This window comes from Quercus lobata, chromosome 3, assembly GCF_001633185.2.
Source record: "Quercus lobata isolate SW786 chromosome 3, ValleyOak3.0 Primary Assembly, whole genome shotgun sequence".
NCBI classification, from domain to species: Eukaryota; Viridiplantae; Streptophyta; class Magnoliopsida; order Fagales; family Fagaceae; genus Quercus; species Quercus lobata.
In genome coordinates, this window is record NC_044906.1 from 54658886 (window position 1) to 54678056 (window position 19171).

The following is a 19171-nucleotide window of genomic DNA, read 5'->3' on the forward strand; positions in this document are numbered from 1 at the left end:
TCAAAAAGTTGAAGAACCTGCCCTAAATTTGGAGGTCCTAAACTCATCATACCTTCAGTCCATCGATTTTTTGGAATATCTTATTAAATGATGAGTGAGATAGTCTGATTAGAAGCTGAAACACTACTTCAAAAAGAATAGATATATTAATTCAATCAATGTTCTCATTGAACGTAACCTGGTTAGTGCTTTGTGTATATGTTTTACTGTTTGACAAATGCTTCTGTTAACCAGTCTGAAGCTTTTTCTAAAGAGCCAAGAGAGTATCTAAGATAACCAAAGCCCCCATTATTCAGAGAAGGAAGGAGACTTACACTCTTGACACAAAAATTATGGATAATTCATTGAAAAGATTATTTATAAAGACCAGCCAAATATCAAGGAAGTAGATCAAGCAAATATAGCTACATTGCCTGAACCCACCACAGAATCCAAAGGCCTGTATCTATATTTGGTCACATTGTGACAATAACAAAGTGCAACAGGTCAATACTTATAAAATCAAATACACAACCATGAATATTACGCATCATTGACTTACAAAGGAGATTCCCAAGCTGTCAGGTCCTTTTCGCTCTTAACATTATCTAAGTAATAGATGTGTCAGCAATTCCATTGATAAATTCAATATAACATCAACTCCGTGAGGTAAAGCTTTTTTTAACTCGGGGGGTATGTTAGAAGCATTCTCAGCCCAAGCCCCATCCTGAATTAGTACATTAAGACATTTAATTGGCCCACAGAGAAAGCAAAGGTTAGTAACAATCACCTCAGCTAACCAATAACCATCCAGTCACCAAAACTAGATTCTTGATGTCGACAATTCAGAAGGTCGTTACACAACTGTGGTAGCATCACCGACCAATCTGACAGGCTGATAGGAGCAAAGGGAGCAACCACAACAATACTCCACTTAATGTGAATACAAAATGAGTTGCAAAACGTGCAAATTTTCCTGGCAAATATATAGCTTTAACCTCATTGGACACAACTATTACAATGCACATGACAAATATATTAATTTTTCTATACTGCTTACACCTACTGAATCTCCATTATGGTTTAGCATGGAAAGTGGACACTTTCATAATTTTCCCATCTCCAGGCAGCCCACTCTTCCAGCAGTGCCTATATTACAATCATACCACATGAGCAACTATATAAAGATATCAACTGGAGACCTATATACAAAGTAACAAACATGATCCAAAATGTCTAATATAAAAATCTGACGAAAATAAGTTACAGCCACCCACTGGCAGAACCAAAAGAAAAAAAAAATAGAGTATCAACAACTATGCACAAGATGAGAATTGCATAGGCTTCTAACAAAAAATAATATAATTTGGCAATTCCCAGTAAGATGACCAACAGCAATTCTAACAAAGCAGAAATAACTGCGCCTCAGAATTAGTATGAGTAAATCAGGTGAACCCAAACGCCAAACCATAGCTCAAGTAAAGGAATTGATTCTATAATCTCCTGCTTTATGTACCAGCACCACTGGTTACACATTTGAAATTCTAAGATATACCAGGAATTTTAAAAATAAATCTATATCATTCCTAGTATTCATGCCCATGTATCAACTATTACAACACATTAATGAATTTTCAATAATTTGCACATATATGTAAAGATAATATTATACAAGGTAAAGATGTAGCATCTTTTTTTTTCCCCATATTCAAATATATCACTTAACAGGCAAAAGAAGAGAGAGAGCAACTAATTGGTGCCAACGGCTATTCACTGGGACTTGATCAGACGGTATGCCTACACAGACTGCAGTACTGGTCCCCATCATGTTATGATTCATTTATCAACAAATAGAATTAAAATTAAAATACAAGTGAAGAAAAAAGACCATGGTATGTTTTGCATTGAATTCTGAACAGAATCTCTCCATGTTTTGATTTGATTTCCTTTATTCAAGTACTTGAGTCAAATGAAACTACATGAGTAGGCCATAGTTCACCACATGACCAGAATGTGAACTTCTAACAATGTGCAGTCAAAAGGCACAATTAACACCATAAACAAATTTATGATACTAGTATAAATTAATTGTAACCAAACACATAACAAAGGTTTGTATTGTACCTCCAGCGAGCCAGAAGGGACAACTAATTGAAGTTCTATAAATCCCAGAAAACCTCCTCAACCTGCTTGCTTTGATACTGCAGTGACATTCGCAGACAAATGTCATAAAAAACTCTAGAACTAGTTAAATCTTGAATCTTCTCACATCATTAGTACAAAGAGTAACAATGGATAGGACAAAGCTAATACTCTGTTCATTTCCATGCCTTCTTAAGGAGGAATCAATACTATTGAGCATAAAACTATGCTTAGGAGACATGAGCAGCAAATTACATTATGAAACGTCTTAGCAGCAACGGAAAACTGAACATTACAGAACAAGCAATATTAAAGACACCTAATTACAAAATGATTCCCCTTATCAGAAACTTGAAACTGAACATTTATGATTTCTCTTTAGGCCTTTAAACTCTTGCATAATGAAAGTTGAGTTTCACAACATAGACTGAAGCAAAATAGGATTGCAAAGAATAGAGCTAAATAAATGCCCTGAACCTAAATAAATGAAAGAGCATTTAGAATTATAGGCACCTTCAACTATGCTCAGTTTGACACATCAGACGCAGCATTCAGGGAGAAAAGGGGGGGGGGGGGGGGGTTGCAGCTCTAAATTAGAAATTTATTAGTAATTAACATATATAACTAATAAATAAAAGTTTCATATCTCCACACTTAAATAAGTGGCATCATGCCCTCTTATAATCCAAATCCTCCAATAAGCATTCCATGTAAAACAAGATTCAATGCAATCATTTTATACAATGACATGGTTGGATCACCTAAGAGTAAGTCTGAAACCTCAATCTCAGGAACCGGACCATTATGTGGAGCCATTAAACATTAAACCTATTGAGTATGAGCCTTTTATGAAAGCAGCAGTGCATTGAGAACCAAGCAACATTACCACCCCCCCCCCCACAAAAAAAAAAAGAAGTTTCACAGGTAGGTAATAATCAAATCATGCACAAAACAATATTACCACCCTAGAAAATATTCTGCAGTGGGTTGGTTAATAAAGTCATGGATCTTGAGGACAGAAATATTCCCAGGAGAAGTATTCATCTATTCCACCACACCACCATTTATGCAGCTAGGGTCAATAGAACATAAACATCCTCTATGGCATCTGAACATCATGCGTATTATGGTTACTGTCAGTTTCCCTCACACAAACAAAATATCAGCATATGCTACTATGCTAGCATCCACATTATAAACATTATCCCTCATGGATGTAAAGCACAATCCTGATCCCTGGAAACATTCCATAGACATCAAATGAATAAATTACCTCTGAAGTATTATGGTTACTGTCAATTTCTTCGTCAATGGAAAGCAAAGAGCATCCCCTCCACTTCACACCAACCAACCGTCTCTTGCAAACACAATGCGATAATTAAAAAAGGATAGAACAGATAGCTGATAGAAAATCCATACTGTTCTAATTTTCAAATCCAAAGTTTACAATGTGCCAATGAGAATATGTTACATACACAAGTTTCAGCTGAAACTTTTTTTTTTTTTAACTAGAAAAAAGGCATCCATGCCACACCTGGCAATGCAAGCTATGTTGACCAAAGCTGGAGAACAAAGTTAACCTGCAATGACTCCAGTTGACAGGAAGAGGCAAAAAAATAGTTTCCACCCAAATCACTGAATAGTGCCTGCTAAAAAAACAGCACGATTGATCTTCTGACAAATCAGTGTTTGGAACTTCATTTCAATGCAGGTCTCTCACCTCAACCATATCACTAGTTAGTGTTGTACAAAACAAAAGTATGAAGATCATGGCCACTTCAGAGATTCATTGCTCTTAGCCAAGCACACCACCAGTCCCTAAATGCCCTTGCTGCAACTCCTTTCTACGCTGCTCTTCTAAAGGATCGGGACTCTTCATTATTCTACGCGTACGCCTAGTTACAACAAGAAAGAAACAGATTAATTATACATATAGCATGATTTTAAAAAATACAATCAGACTTCAAGCAAATAGGTTATGGGGCCATGTACCTGTCTTGAGCATGTTGAGCGGGAAAAGTTGGCATAAACTCTTTGGACTTGGGTAGAGGAACTTCACGAAACCATTCATGATTAAGAGCAGCTTCAGCTGTAATCCGCTGAAGTATCACAACAGTACTTAAATGTCAAAACGCTGGTGATAACAAGTTTAGTCAAGAGATTTGAAAGTTAATTGGTAATTTACCTTCTCAGGGTCATAAGTTAAAAGTTTGTTTAACAAGTCAAATCCAGAATCGGAAAGAACTGGTGATCCAGTGAATGATGTAGCTGGGAATTTCTTCCGCAATAGGTTATACCTGAAAGGAACATGTCTATGATTAATACAAACATTCAAAACTGTTGAAAAGGGTCACCAAAGGAGGCCAGATAGCCAGACCAGAACCACCAAAAGCTGGAAGCCTGGGAAAACAGTGACAAAAATAAGAACACCATAATCACAGTAAATGGTAGAAAATAGATTTAGATTATTAATACTTACTGATGCTTAACAAAGTTGACCTTGACCCCAGGGAGCTTGGAAAACCCAGGCCAAATTGTCTCATTTGGTGTGCCAAGAATCCTAAAAATCTGACACCATTTAAAATGCATCAGCGATAGAGTCGTGACAAAAGCCTAATAGATAAGGGTAGAAGTAATCAAGCAGAACCAAAAACCACCTAGGCTAATTTACCTTGTCAAGTTGATCAAATTCAGTCTTCCCATTGAACAATGGTTCCTTTGATAGTAATTCAGCCATGATGCAACCCAGTGACCACATGTCAATTGCTGTGGAATATAGTTTTGCTCCCAGCAGAAGTTCAGGTGCCCTGCCAAACAAACAGAGGAATATTTACTACTACAACTTTATGCCAATGATGAAATAACAGATGGATGGATGGGGAGAGAAAGATTAAGAAAAATAATAACATATAAATGAAACAGAGACATTTAACACCAAAACACAACCCATACAGATATGACCAGTTACGCCTGACATGAATTACATGCACTTGTTTTTTAGGGGTAAAAATCACCAACAGTAGTAACAAAACTTCTGTCTCGGAGCTTTCTCCCCATGAGTACACCAAAATATTAATATATTAAATAATTGACAAATTAACCACAAAAGCAATAATTACACCATTAACGAGCTCCATTGGGAATGAATTAATTTGAGTTGAATTATCATTTTTTGGTAGGATACAATAAACATTTTGGTTCCTACAAACAAATACAGAGGACAATGAATATCAAGCACTGAAGGACGTATTACATGAAGGTAAAGAAATTATAATGAAACGATACAAAATATGATAAAATATAACAAGACCAAAATCATTTTCTATGCAAAAGGAAATGCTAGTGCAGCTCACCTGTACCAAAGGGTAACCACCAAATGAGTATATGGTTTCAATGGACTCCCATATTGTCGTGCCAACCCAAAATCACAAATCTTCAAGTCACCCCGATTATTCAAAAGCAGATTTGATGTCTTCAAATCCCGATGAAGCACCCAGTTATCATGAAGATACTTAACACCCTCCAAAAGCTGGAGCATTAGGCATTTCACTTCACTCTGACTAAACGGCTGCTTCATTGTTTCCATGAGCCCTTTGAGATCATGTTCCATGTACTCCATCACCATAAAAATGCTATCAAGGCTACTCCCCACCACCACCTCTTTAACATCTACAATTGATGGGTTATGAAGAGAAAGGAGAATGTTTATTTCTCTCAGAGATGTCATTGGAAAACCTTCTTTTTCCTTCTCCATTTTTACTTTCTTCAATGCCACAATTTCCCCCGTCTTCTTATCTCTAGCTCTATATACAACTCCATAGGTGCCTTCATCTATTCTGTTTAGTCTCTCAAACTCATCAACGCTTCTACAACCCTGAAGCATGTTTAAGCTTCTTTGGGGAAAGGCTGAAGGAGAGGGTTCAGGTGTCCCTTGAGAATCATCGTCATCCCCAGAATCTGTATCTGACTGGCTAACACTACTATAATTTTTATTACGTTCCTCATCAATCTCCATGTAGTCATCCTTGTCTAAATTATTACCAGTGTAATCATCCCCACTCAAAGACCTAGCATGGGCAACTAGTTCATCAGATTCAGATGATTTAGCTGCAGATCTTTCAGAGCCTTCTCTCCTGAGCTCCCCAAGCTCTGGACTCAAAGACTTGTTGTGTACTCCAGCCTCCAGTGACTCCGACGGAGGCAATTTCCTTCTCCTTCTAGGCATTTCCTCATCATCTACAATTTCACCTTCATCAACCGGAGAGTTATTCCCAGCTGCCCATCTTGAAGACGAAATGTTCCGGGTTGGAACATAATCATCATCTTCTATTTGCTCTGCTTCGAGATCATTACCCCACCGCTGCTTTGGCGACCCAGGAGACAATTCTACTGGAGACTCGGACAAAGCACGCCCCCCTGATCCAGGTGCCAAAGGAGGTTCAAATGACGATGAAGATCGCTCCACACTCTCATCTTTAGTGCTCTTAACAGGAGAAATTTGTACACCACCATCTGGAACAACATTAGGTGACTGACGGTATGCCTTAGGCAATGGCGGGGGAGGAGGAAGGGCTGCTGCCACTGTCGTGGACGCCCTACTTCTTGACAAATTATTGACCTCCTTCTCATCTCTATCCCAAATTATAGGCGAAAACTTCCTCTTCCTCTGCGGAGGTGGAGACTGACCCCCATTCTCCATCAGTTTCGATACACTGGCATCCTTAACCTGCGATTCGGATTCAACAGCATCATCAGACTCACTTGACAACTCACCTGGTTCCCTATCAACAGTCCTAGCCGCAAGCCCACATCGCCTGGGCCCACCAATACCACCACCACCACCACCACCACTACTGCCCGAATCACTCTTACTGGAAGCTGATCGATACCCACCATTCACCACTTTCCTCTCCTTAATATCCTTCTGCCTAACCCTACCCTTGTCTCTTATATCCCCCCGACCTCGACCCCTTTTATATTCACGACTACCATTACTACTCCTAACCCGATCATAATCTTCCTTGCCATTAGCAAAATCCCTCCTCGACAAATCAAAGTTGGACTCGCGGTCCCTGAACTCATTCTCGCGATAACCCCCATGCCTCCCAGCCGCCATATATTTTTTTTCTTTTTTGTATATATATAAATCTCAAAATCTAACTCCAAACAATTTTTTTTAATTTTTTTTCAAAACAATAAACCCTAACCCCAATTCAATTTTCTATAAAAACTCTAACCCAAAATCAGAAAATCAAACACATAAAATTCGCCTGACCCTTTTTTCAAAAAAAAAAAAGCACAAAAAGAAATTACAAAGGCTTAACCCTAAATCGAAAAAAAGCGAGATCCAAAAAAACAATAGGAGAACAAAAAAAAAAAAAACGATACAATTAAATCAGTGAAAGAAAAAGGAAATACTTGCAGACCTTGGATGTATTCGTGCTATTCAGCTCGAAATTCACTCGGATTAGAGAAGTAGAGCTGAGAATCAAAACCCTAGAAATCGAGGAGCGAAACCCTAAAAAATAAGGAAAAATCGTCGGTCTACCATGCGAGAAGACAAAAAGGGTTTTGTAGCCAGGGATTGAGATTTTCAGCTAAGCGATGAGAGAGAGAGGCGGCGGCGAGTGGTGGTGGGTTGTTAGAGAGAGAAAGCCCTAAATCGAGAAAAAGCAAGGTAAGGGTAAAGGTAAACGCAGAGAGAAAGAGTGTCTGAGTATGATTATGGGCTTTGGGTTCTCTCGATGGGGTGGGTGGCTCTCGATTTTTATTTCTATTTTTATTTTAATAATAATAATAATAATATATATTCAAATATCTTTGATGGGGACTTGTTGGAGTTGGAGTTGGAGATGGAGTGGAGCGTGGCAATTGGGTATGGTTTTTGGGGTTTTGCCCCCAATATGATTGGGCTCTTTGCCTTTGGGTCTTTTCCAACTGTCATTGGGCTTCCACGCACCACCGACCTTAACCCCCCCAATCATTCATCATGCTACGTGGCTTTACCTAATTTACGATTACCCCTTCCACTTTTTCTCTTTTGGATGGAATACCCATTATGCATCCATTACAATTTGCTTTTTCTTAATTAAAAAGGGAACATTTTAGATTAAAAAAAATCATGATCAAGGATCGTGGCGATGTCCGACGACTACCGGCCATCAGTGGCAATGGATGTTAGTGGAGGGTTGTGGCTGGGTGGGAGATGGTGGCAAGTGGAGGGTGAAGGTTCGGTTGATAAGTTTTGGGTGAGATATAAAAATAGTTTACAAAAAATGAAAGAATAAACTAGTTTTCACCATAAGTGTCTTTATTTTACGATTAACCATAAAATAATTTTTAGTTGACCGACATTTTCCATCGCCCTAAAAACCCATAAATACAAAAAATATTTTCTAGAAATCAATTTCTGTCAAACCAAATATAGTTAATTAGAAAAAATTGCATTGGCCAACTCTTGTCTGAGATTTTTTATTATTACCATTACACTCACCTTGACTTTGATTTAGGGTCTGTTTGGATAGAACTTCTTTTGCTGAAACTGAAAATACTGTAGTAAAATAAATTTTTAATGTGTGAATAGTACCGTGGGAGCCATTTTTAATGAAAAAAGTAAGTAAAAAGTGAAGTTTGTGGGTCCATAAACAGTGCACGATGCACTATTCACGAAAGACTTGGTCAACAACTACGGCTGGGGAAAAAAAAAAAGTGGAAAACGCAAAAAGAGGGAAACGTAGACGCGCAAACGCGCTATCCAAACCTAACCTTAGTATAAGAAACTCACCTCCCTTGATAATTGAAAAAGGACTCTAAAAATTCTGAAAAAAATAAAATTAAAAATTAAAAAAATTCGTAATTTCTCATTTGAGGGATGTGGATAATAGTTTAAGTGGAGAGTAAAATACAAGATTCAATATTTTTTTAACCTATTTTCAATTATCCATGAGTGATTAGTGTAAATAGTTTACATGGGTTGAGTGTAATACCGAAAAAACTCAGGGGAGCTCAATGCAATTTTGAATTTTCCCTTTTCTAATTACACTAACAAAACAAAAGCTGCCCCCAAAATTTTGTGAAAATGACAATTCACCTTTAAGTTTTATGATAAACACAATACATGCAATAAAATTTTAAAACAGATCATTCAATGGCAAAATAGGGATTTCACTTACATGTCAACATCACATTAGAAACATTATCATTTATTGATAAGAATCGAGATCAAGTCAATGAAAAGATATAGTATATTTCTTATTTATCATGAGAGAACCCATTGCCATTCCTGCACAGATTTGGAGGTCATTTTCTTTTGCTTGTAAGAGCATTCACAATGGAAATGGCATATCCCATATGTTGGTTCATTTTGGAGATACAATTATGATTCATTTTGGAGAAAAGTAATAAAATTATTTAAATTTAAATCACTTGAATAAGTACAAACTGATTTTTTTTTTTTTTTTTTTGGTCTATCCATAAAGTTTATGGATAGATTTTTAAGTTTTATTAATATATAAATTTGAGATGATTGCTTTCCTTGAGAGAGAGAGAGAGAGAGAGAGAGAAAACATTACCATGACCATGAAAGTGGTGATCAACCATGTTAATGCATGGGATGGCCTTCAACTTCATCACATGTTTATTGCATAGCATTGATTACCATGGAAGTCTTACTTGCACTTCCTTGAACTTCAAACGAACACCTTGGTACCTCACTAATAACCAAAGAATTTTTTTTTTTTTTTTTATGAGATGAAATGCCAATATTTAGTGAGTAATTAGTTCATGAACTTACATTTAAATATGAATATTTACAATTATGTTTTGAATTTGAGGATTTAAAATCAAATGGTTGAAGAATGATTGTTAGTTTAAGTTACTAAATATAAAATCAACAACATATTTTGTATGGATTTAAACTTTCATGGTCATGGCAGTGTTCATAGAGGCAGATGATTAGCATGATCGAGAGGGGCCTAGCCCCCCAAAATTTTTTAAAAAAATTAAAGAACTCTTTTTTTGAATTATCCTAAATAATTTGAAAATTTTTAAATAAACTTTATCATTTTGGCCCCCTATACCCAATAATATACATACATATATACATACATACATACATACATATATATATATATATATATTCATAGATAAGTCTATTTTAAACATAACTTTCATTTAAATAGAATACGATCCATAAATATATATGTCAAAAACTACAATAATTAAACATTTGACATCTTTAAAATGAACACATATGTATTTTAACAATTACCTTAACAAATAAAAGGGAAAAAAATCTAATTTTCATCCCAATACATCTAGCGCTTACTTGTACCATAGCAGTAGATAAATTGAAAGGTCAGAAGTTTTATTGATTTACCACACCACCAAGTCCCCCACACAGTTGTAGAACAGTTTGCTCACAATGCCCTCTCTCTCTCTCTCTCTCTCTCTCTCTCTCTCTCTCTCTCTCTCTCTCTCTCTCTCTCTCTCTCTCTCTCTCTCTCTCTCTCTCTCTCTCTATGTTGGCGTTTGACTTCTTCTTCTTTTTTCTTTTTAGTTATTTCCTTTTCCCATTGCTGCTGCAGTCTTATGTTTATAATATAAAAAGTAAAAGTTTTGTGTGACTAGACTAGACAAGAAAAAGTGAAAGACAAGCTTGAAGCTTCTGTAAGCCCCTCACCCCTGTGTAGTGCTCCTGTGTTACTTTATTTTTCATTTGCTTTGTTTTGATTTTTTTACTTTACTTTTCATTTACTTTCTTTTTTATTTTCCTTATAATATATTATTTGTTATTATAATAATCAATATATTATATATTGTATGGCATTATAATTTATAAATGTACTTTATTAGTTTGATTAAAATATACAGTATATATTACTATATTAACATGTATTTAGTTGTTGTTTATAGCACATATTGAGTTATGAAGTATTGTACATTACTATTTTAGATTTTATACACACACAAAATATATATATATATATATATATGGCCCCCTCAAAAATAAATTCTTGGCTCCGCCACTGAGTATTCAACACTTTCATTTTCCGTTTGCATTTCAATCCAATAGTTGGTGGCAAGAGAAACAAGCCATGTTTCAAAACAACATCAACATTTATTTGAAGGGCATGCCTTGAATCTTTAATTAAATCATTGATATTGACAAGAAAATCGAAAAGAACACTTGTCTACTTTCCTCCTAATGTTATTAAATATCATTAATACCATGTCCATACTATGCACAAATAATAAGAAATATATACATATTGGACTTTTTTAAAAATAATCTAATTAAAATTAAACAATAAAATAGATTGTAAAAGTAAAAGAGCAAAAATTATTTTCAATTACATGACAAAAATACAATGTGTAAGACTAAGTTTTTATCCAAAAGTCAAAAGTTAACAAAATATTAAAATTATTTCAAATAAATAGCAAAATTTCTATTAAATTTGTTGAATTTTATAGTTAGCCTTAATAATAATGGTTTACTATTTTAAAGTTATCGAAAACTTTAGACTTAAATTAAACTATGTTAATGATTTTAATGTACCTATTGTAATGCCACATGACAAAAGCAAGCTATACGATGTATATTGTATAACATTTACATTGAACCACTTTAACACAACCATATTATATGGACACACTTTTTGTAATTAATCTTCTTTTTAAATTGCTAGGAATGTATGGTAATAAACTTTTAATCAAAATAATAATTTTAAACTTTTCAAAACTTTGACCATAAATTTCCACTTAGTCCATAATATTAATAATTTGAATATAATTATGGCAATTTACATGATAAAAGTATGTGTTGTATGACATACTACACTTTTGTTAAACTATTTGGCACAGCCACAACATGTCAAACTCAACTTTTATGATAAACTCTCCAATTTTTTAGAAGCATTTGTTGACAGGAACATTTGGAAATTTTTATATATAATTTTCATGTAAATTATAGCAATTTAAATTTCATTAAATGTAAATTATGTTAATAATTCTAATGTGCTTAGTATGCCACATCACACAAGTACGTTATACAACATGTTACACTTAGATTAAATCACTTGGCTCAATAATGATATAACACAACTTTCATTATATAGTATATATATGATTTATTTCAAATTGTAGATCATGTGTAACATGAAATATATTTATTAAAAACAATAAAATAAAAAATAGTGATTTTATTTATCAAACAATGCACTCCAAATTATAGACAATCATTTATTTATAAACCACTAAAAACTTGTTAATGTTATGGCATTAAAAAAATCACTCTTACGCACTTTTATCTACTAGGATGTACTCAAGGGTGTTTTCTTACAAATTCTATAATTTATCGACAAATAATTAAATTTAAAGTAGTTGATTACATCTTTTTTTTTTTATAGGATTAAGTCATCCCATAAAATAATAATTAATTTCATTAAAAGTATTTTCACCTTTATTGCTCTTTCTCTGTATCAAATATATATAGATATGAGTTAAAGTTAAACATTGTATAATTCTTATATTAAATATTACATATTGTATAATTCTTATATTAAATATTACACCTCCTAATTGCTTTTAGTTGAGCCTATCCTAGTAAACATATAGTTAGTTTTCATTTTCTCATCACACTCTTCATGTTTAATTTTCAAAATATTTAATATTTTTTTTTTATTTTGAAAATATACTATTGTAAGAACCAAGTGTAAGACTTCTGGGCCTTAGATCACCTGGGCTCACAATCTATTTGTAGTGGGTTTGAGGATTTCCTACTATGGGTCGTTCTCGGCAGAGGGACTCAAAGCAACACACAGTTGATACTCTCTCACTTGACTGTTTTCTCTCAATTTTTCTGAACCCCTTCTTCTCCCAACTTTCTTCTATTTATAGCCAAGGTTAGTGGGGAGATTATGATTACAGTCACCGTTAGTGCTATTGAAGGTCCAATATTATCTGGTTAAAGTGGATGTTTAGATGAGAGGGCGATGCAGCATTTATGATCTTGGAACTTGGTTCCATCTTGACCGATTATGTTCGGCAACTCAGTTTCCCGTGCATATCATGATTTTCCCGGACACGACTCATACGCTTGCCCGGGAAAGCTTAACCGGTCACCTCTTGGAACTCAATACCCAAAACTTGTTTTTACACTAAGGCAGTTTCAAGAAGGGCATAAGGTAACTGGACCTTTCTGTTGGGCCTGCGCCCAAAGCCGGTATGGGCTTGGGCCTGGGGCCTGTATGGGCCTGGGTCCAAGGCCAGTATGGGCTTTGGGATCTCGGTGCCGTACAACTATAAAAAAAATTGTGAATTTTATAGTAAATGTGGGGGCCAGTTAGCCAGAAGATACTGTTAAAACTATACATATTGGGTCTATGGCCCAGTCCGAGGATATTTACTTGTTCGAGAATTGTCAAATAATGTTATTATGGGCATGGTAGAAGAGGAAAAGATAAGGATTGTACATGATAGTCCAAAAGATGTCCGAGGAGAAAAGTCATATCGGAAATGTGGATCCGAGGTTAGTAGGAATGTCCTATCGTCCTGAACATCCTTCAAGGTTGCATCATGGTTAGAAGTCAGACATTAGATAAGAGAAGAGTAGAGGAAGGCAACAAATATCTTCAAAAATTGTTACCTCCGCATTAAATGCATCACAGCTAACTCTCTGGCAGCATTAATGTGGAAGTGATACCTGAACAGTGGTGAAGCAACCTTACAGTTGCTAGTTGAAGGTTCTAGGAGGTGTTCGATGGGACAAGAAGGAGTTCCTGAAATCTAACCTACACGTGTATAGTGGGGATGATACCAAAAATTATAGTATATAGTATGGAAAGGTGGCCTAAAAAAAAAGGCAGATCGAGAAAAGAAATCTTTGTAATAATCCTTTAAACTCTTGTAACCTTGATCATCAATTTGACATTATAACAGAACTCCTTGGACTATGCCGATGACAAATTCTCTTATATTACTTATGTTTGATCTTCCTAAATAGACAATGGTTACTATCTTTCTTACTCACTAGAATTAGTTCTTTTATCCACGCTCTATAAATTCATTGTTTGGGCTCATTGAGCTAAAACTCTATCATATATTGGGTCCAATCCAAATTCAATCCTTACAGTAAATAACATGAAAATTGATAGGTATGTTAACCACAAAAATAAAGTATAATCTAATAGCAGTATTTTATTACATTAGTAATTAAAAATTTAACTTATTTTATGCAATATAACATTACTTATGTAAATTAAAAATTACAGTAATTTTTAATACCAAATTCATAACATAAAAAACAACATAAAAATAAATATCATATAATATATACACAAGGCACTCAATTTTTTTACGTTAAAATAATTGTAATAAGAAGAAAAAAAACAAGGGTTTTATTAATATATGCTCTTATAGTATATATTAATAAAATAAACAAGGATTTAGATCAAGTGATTCCTTGCTCCTGGGTCTTATTGACGATGTCGCGTTGAATTGCCTTGCTCGGGTGAATAGATAGTAGAGAGTGGAGGGTAAAGGTTTGGTTGATAAGTTTTGGATGAGATATAAAAATGGTTTACAAAAACTGATGGCGTAAACTAGTTTTCACCATAAGTGCCTTTATTTTACGGTTAAACATAAAATAATTTTCAATTGACCAACATTTTCCATCGCCCTAAATACCCATAAATGCAAAAAATATTTTATGGAAATCAATTTTTGTCAAACCAAACATAATTAATTAGAAAAAATTGCATTGGCCTAACCTTGTCTAAGATTTTTTATTATTATTATTACACTCCCCTTGGCTCTGATTTAGTATAAGAAACTCATCTCCCTGGATGATTGAAAAAAGACACTAAAAATCATGAAAAAATTAAAATTAAAAAAAATTCATAATTTTTCATTTGAGGGATGTGTATAGTAGTTTAAGTGGAGAGTAAAATACAAGATTCAATATTTTTTTAACCTATTTTCAATTATCCAAGAGTGATTAGTTTACATGGATTAAGTGTAATAACGAAAAAAACTCGGGGGAGCTCAATGCAATTTTGAATTTTCCCTTTTCTAATTATACTAACTAAACAAAAGCTGCCCCCAAAATTTTGTAAAAATGACAATTCACCTTAAGTTTTATGATAAACACAATACATGCAATAAAATTTTAAATTTTTCCTTGAGTTAGTTGATATTTTATTGAATCACCTAAAACAAATCATTCAATGGCAAAATAGGGATTTCACTTACATGTCAACGTCACATTAGAAACAATATCACTTATTGATAAGAATAGAGATCAAGTCAATGAAAAGATAAAGTATATTTCTTATTTATCATGAGGGAATCATTGCCATTCCTACAGAGATTTGGAGGTCATTGTCTTTTTCTTGTAAAAATATATATATATATATATATATATATATTTATATATAATATGTGAAGTTAATAAAAACTCAAATTAAAATTCTAAATTAGATCGTTAATTTTGTGTCATATATCATAAATTATTTATTCTTAAAAAAATTTATTCCTTAATTTTAGAATCAAATATGGAACTACATCATAAATATTCATTCAAATGAGTTATTAAATAAAAAAACCAAAAAGTCTAGAATAAATTAATCGTAAAAAAAAAAAAGTGCTCCACAATAATTTTTTTTTAAATGGACAATTTACATTTTATACTTAATAATATCCTTATAAAAAAAGAGTTAACAAAATATAAAAATAACTATCAATAGTATTTAAATTATATATGTTGGGAAATTTAAACCTCGGTTGATAGAATTAACAAGTTTTAAATCCAAGTTGTTAATTGGATTTATTATGAATAAACCTTGTTAAAACAAACTAGCATCAATGTCATGTCAATATCATGCAACGGAAAAATAAATAAGACAAGATATGATGACCTAAGAAAACCAATGAAACAAACTAGTTTCATAATAAAAACCTGGGGGGAAACCTTCCTGAAAAGCAATCCACTATAGTAAAAAGAAGTTTCAGATCTAGTACAAAACATTTGCCCCAAGACTCTACAATCCTCGTAGATGAACTTACAATAGAAACTTTCTGTCGCTTCAGAACCTCTAAACTCTTCAATATATGAACGCCACCATTTTTGCGCGGATCCCAGTACGTGACTAACCAAAGATGCACGGGTTCTAGTACGTGACTAACTCATCAACTTGAAAAAAATGTTGGCTGCAAAGTTTTTCACTTCATCAACAATAAAAATCAAGAAACACTTGGTTACAAAACCCTAAAACGCAAATACGCAGTAACTTCTTTAAGAGAGAATAAGGCACTCGATCACTTTTTGCAGTATTCTCCTTCTATTATCTTGTGTGACGACTTTTAAAATAAGCCTTATATATATCTAGGAAATTTGAATTTCATAATTCTCGATAGATACAACTGTCGAGCTATCTGTCAAGACCTCGATAGATACATCTATCGAGTTATTTGTCGAGATCTCGATAGATACATTTGTCAAGTTTCATTAAACCTCGATAAATATTATCTGTTGGCAGCTGTTGAGAATCTGTCCAGTTTTAATGAACAAATTTTATTCACTTGTTTCTTGGTCCAATATTCATGGCTTTAATACTTGGCTTGAACAACATGTTTCTTGAAGTATTAAACACATCCTTGATCTACCAAATTATAAGTAAAGTGTGTTTTGTCAAAGAATTAGCCAATTCTATATTGACATATGTTCCTAACATGATTCACATGTCCTAACAATATATATATATATATATATAAGAATAATATTATGCATCTTATTGTATATCTTTAAGTGTATCCATACATATACATGGGGTTACAAGCTAGTTAGCATGTAACTCATGCAAACGCATGGATGCATTTAAAATTAAACATAATTTTTATTATAAAAATACATATAATTAGTCAAATTATAAATAAAAAAACAGTATGTAACACGTGCATATGTATTGATACATTTAAAATTAAACACAATTTCTATCATAAAAATATAAATAATTAGTCAAATTTTTTTTAAGTAAACGTAATTAATCATATATTAAAATTCTTACTCAAATTTAATACTACTTATGATCATTTTTTTTAATAAGATAGAATGTGTGGTGATCATTTAAAATTAAACATAATTTTATTATAAAAATATATATAATTAGTCAAATTATTAAAAAAAAAAATAGCATGTAACGCGTGCATATGTATTAATACATTTAAAATTAAATACAATTTCTATCATAAGATAGAATGTGTGGTGATCAATAGCACCACTACTTATGATCTTTTTTTTTTCTAATTTTTAATAAGATAGAATGTATGGTGATCTTTGTTGTGTGATGAGTTGTATTGAGTATATGTGATTAGTTTTTTTTTTTATATACTCCCTCCGTCCCACTTTGTTTGTCCTCTATTCTATTTTGGGATGTTCCAAAATATTGTCCTGTTTCTAAAAATAAAAGTCATTAATATACTAATGTTCCTATTATACCCCTATTAATTTACTAATTCAATTTTTTGATAAATTTATTTAAGAGTAGTTTTGGAAACTTATACATTTTTAAAAGGTAGACAAGATAATAAATGATGTTCCCTTAAAAAGTTTGACTTTTCAAACAAAACAAACAAAGTGGGATGGAAGGAGTATATAATTTATTAATATTAGATTCTTAGTGTGGGGCCCAATAATTTAAGGGCCAAGCCCAGTTGCTCCTGGAAGATCCGAAAGCCCAATCCGAGGAGAGCTGTGGCCCAAGCTCTACAATACAGAGCCCAAAACAGTTTTTGGGAGGCAGCCGAGGACAGTTTAGTCCTCGGCAGATCCAGAATCCCATCGGAATACAGGGGCAAAACTGGTATAGGGACGAATTTGTAAGGAGATCCAAAATATCTTGGGGAAGTTATCCTTACTACCCTTCCAGATAAGACCCAGTGCCTGACGGAGCCGTACCCTACAGCTTTATCAAACCATCCCCAACAATTCTGGGATTGGACTGATGGGACAAATGTCAGTTTTTGTAAAGATTGACCCTACACGTGGACGAAGGACAACGAATGCAAGCTAGTATAAAATAAGAAAGTAAGTAAATCTGAAGAGGGAGCCCATCCCACCTGAAAAAGAGAGAGACTACATGGGGAAGAACCTCTCAACGACTCCGGACTTCACTGAAGAAAGTCCGTCGTGGGGTAACCGGGATTAGGCCTCAACAGTCCTCGGATCAACTCCGAGGAGACCCATGCCAAAGGGCGCGACACCTTAGGGCTTAAATGTTCAAACCCAACTCCTTTTTTTTTTTTTTACATGAATTCCTCTAAAGCCATGACCGGGCATCGCCCCTTGACCAGCGGCTAGCTTTTCAAGCCCACTCTCTACAAATCATATTGTGAGGGACCTTTATTGTGTGAGCCCAAAAATGTTAGTGGGCCGCAAAGGAATCGTGTCCTTACACTTAGTATTTTGCATTTACTAACTCACTTGGCACAAAAATTAAAAAATTTAAGTGAATAATTATGGTGTGGTCCCTACATAAATTTAGACACATGACTCAAAATTGGATTTTTTTTTTTTGGGAGAAACAAAACATTTGGACCATTTCTAATTAGATACACTGCACAAAATTGGATTCTAATTTCAAATGCTAATTGAATTTTCTCCGAGTTTTATCTATTAATATAGACTAGTATGTAACTCATACTTACGCACAGGAATGAAGAGTCGTAGTGGTGCTATTGATATTAGCTTAGGTTATTAAACATATAGGACATAATTTGACCAATTCATTTGGAGGTACTAAAATAGTTTTTTTCTTGCAATTTTCATGATATTGGTTATGCTAAGTTTCTCATTACATTGCTATTACATCTATAATTTTGAAAATCACTATCGGATCTACATATACAATATCAATTAACAATTATTATCTGTGAAAGTATACTAAATACAATACAATACAAAATAATAAATTGGTCAAATAATATCTCTTAAATTGAATGGAGATAAGTGTATGGGATCATTTAGCTCAATTACAGTTTGTTATGTTCAATATCT

At 33.7% G+C, this 19171-nt stretch overlaps 1 protein-coding gene across 8 annotated transcripts; it reads right to left on the reverse strand.

The window, feature by feature from the left end:
• Nucleotides 1–470: 470 nt before the first annotated feature.
• Nucleotides 471–7886, reverse strand: LOC115982282 (cyclin-dependent kinase G-2). 8 transcript variants are annotated; one of them, XM_031104842.1, is made up of 9 exons: nt 5475–7397; nt 4793–4928; nt 4601–4689; nt 4307–4418; nt 4114–4220; nt 3842–4016; nt 3395–3478; nt 2104–2180; nt 471–1128 (listed from the first exon to the last, which is right to left on the reverse strand). In XM_031104842.1, the coding sequence occupies exons 1-6, from the start codon at nt 7235–7237 to the stop codon at nt 3917–3919; spliced, it is 2307 nt and encodes a 768-aa protein (XP_030960702.1). In that variant the 5' UTR covers nt 7238–7397; the 3' UTR covers nt 471–1128; nt 2104–2180; nt 3395–3478; nt 3842–3916. The 8 variants fall into 8 exon arrangements, with proteins under 8 accessions (XP_030960702.1, XP_030960698.1, XP_030960699.1 ...); XM_031104838.1 differs by having other exon boundaries at nt 3656–4016; XM_031104839.1 differs by having other exon boundaries at nt 471–955; nt 1046–1128; nt 3395–4016.
• Nucleotides 7887–19171: the final 11285 nt, after the last annotated feature.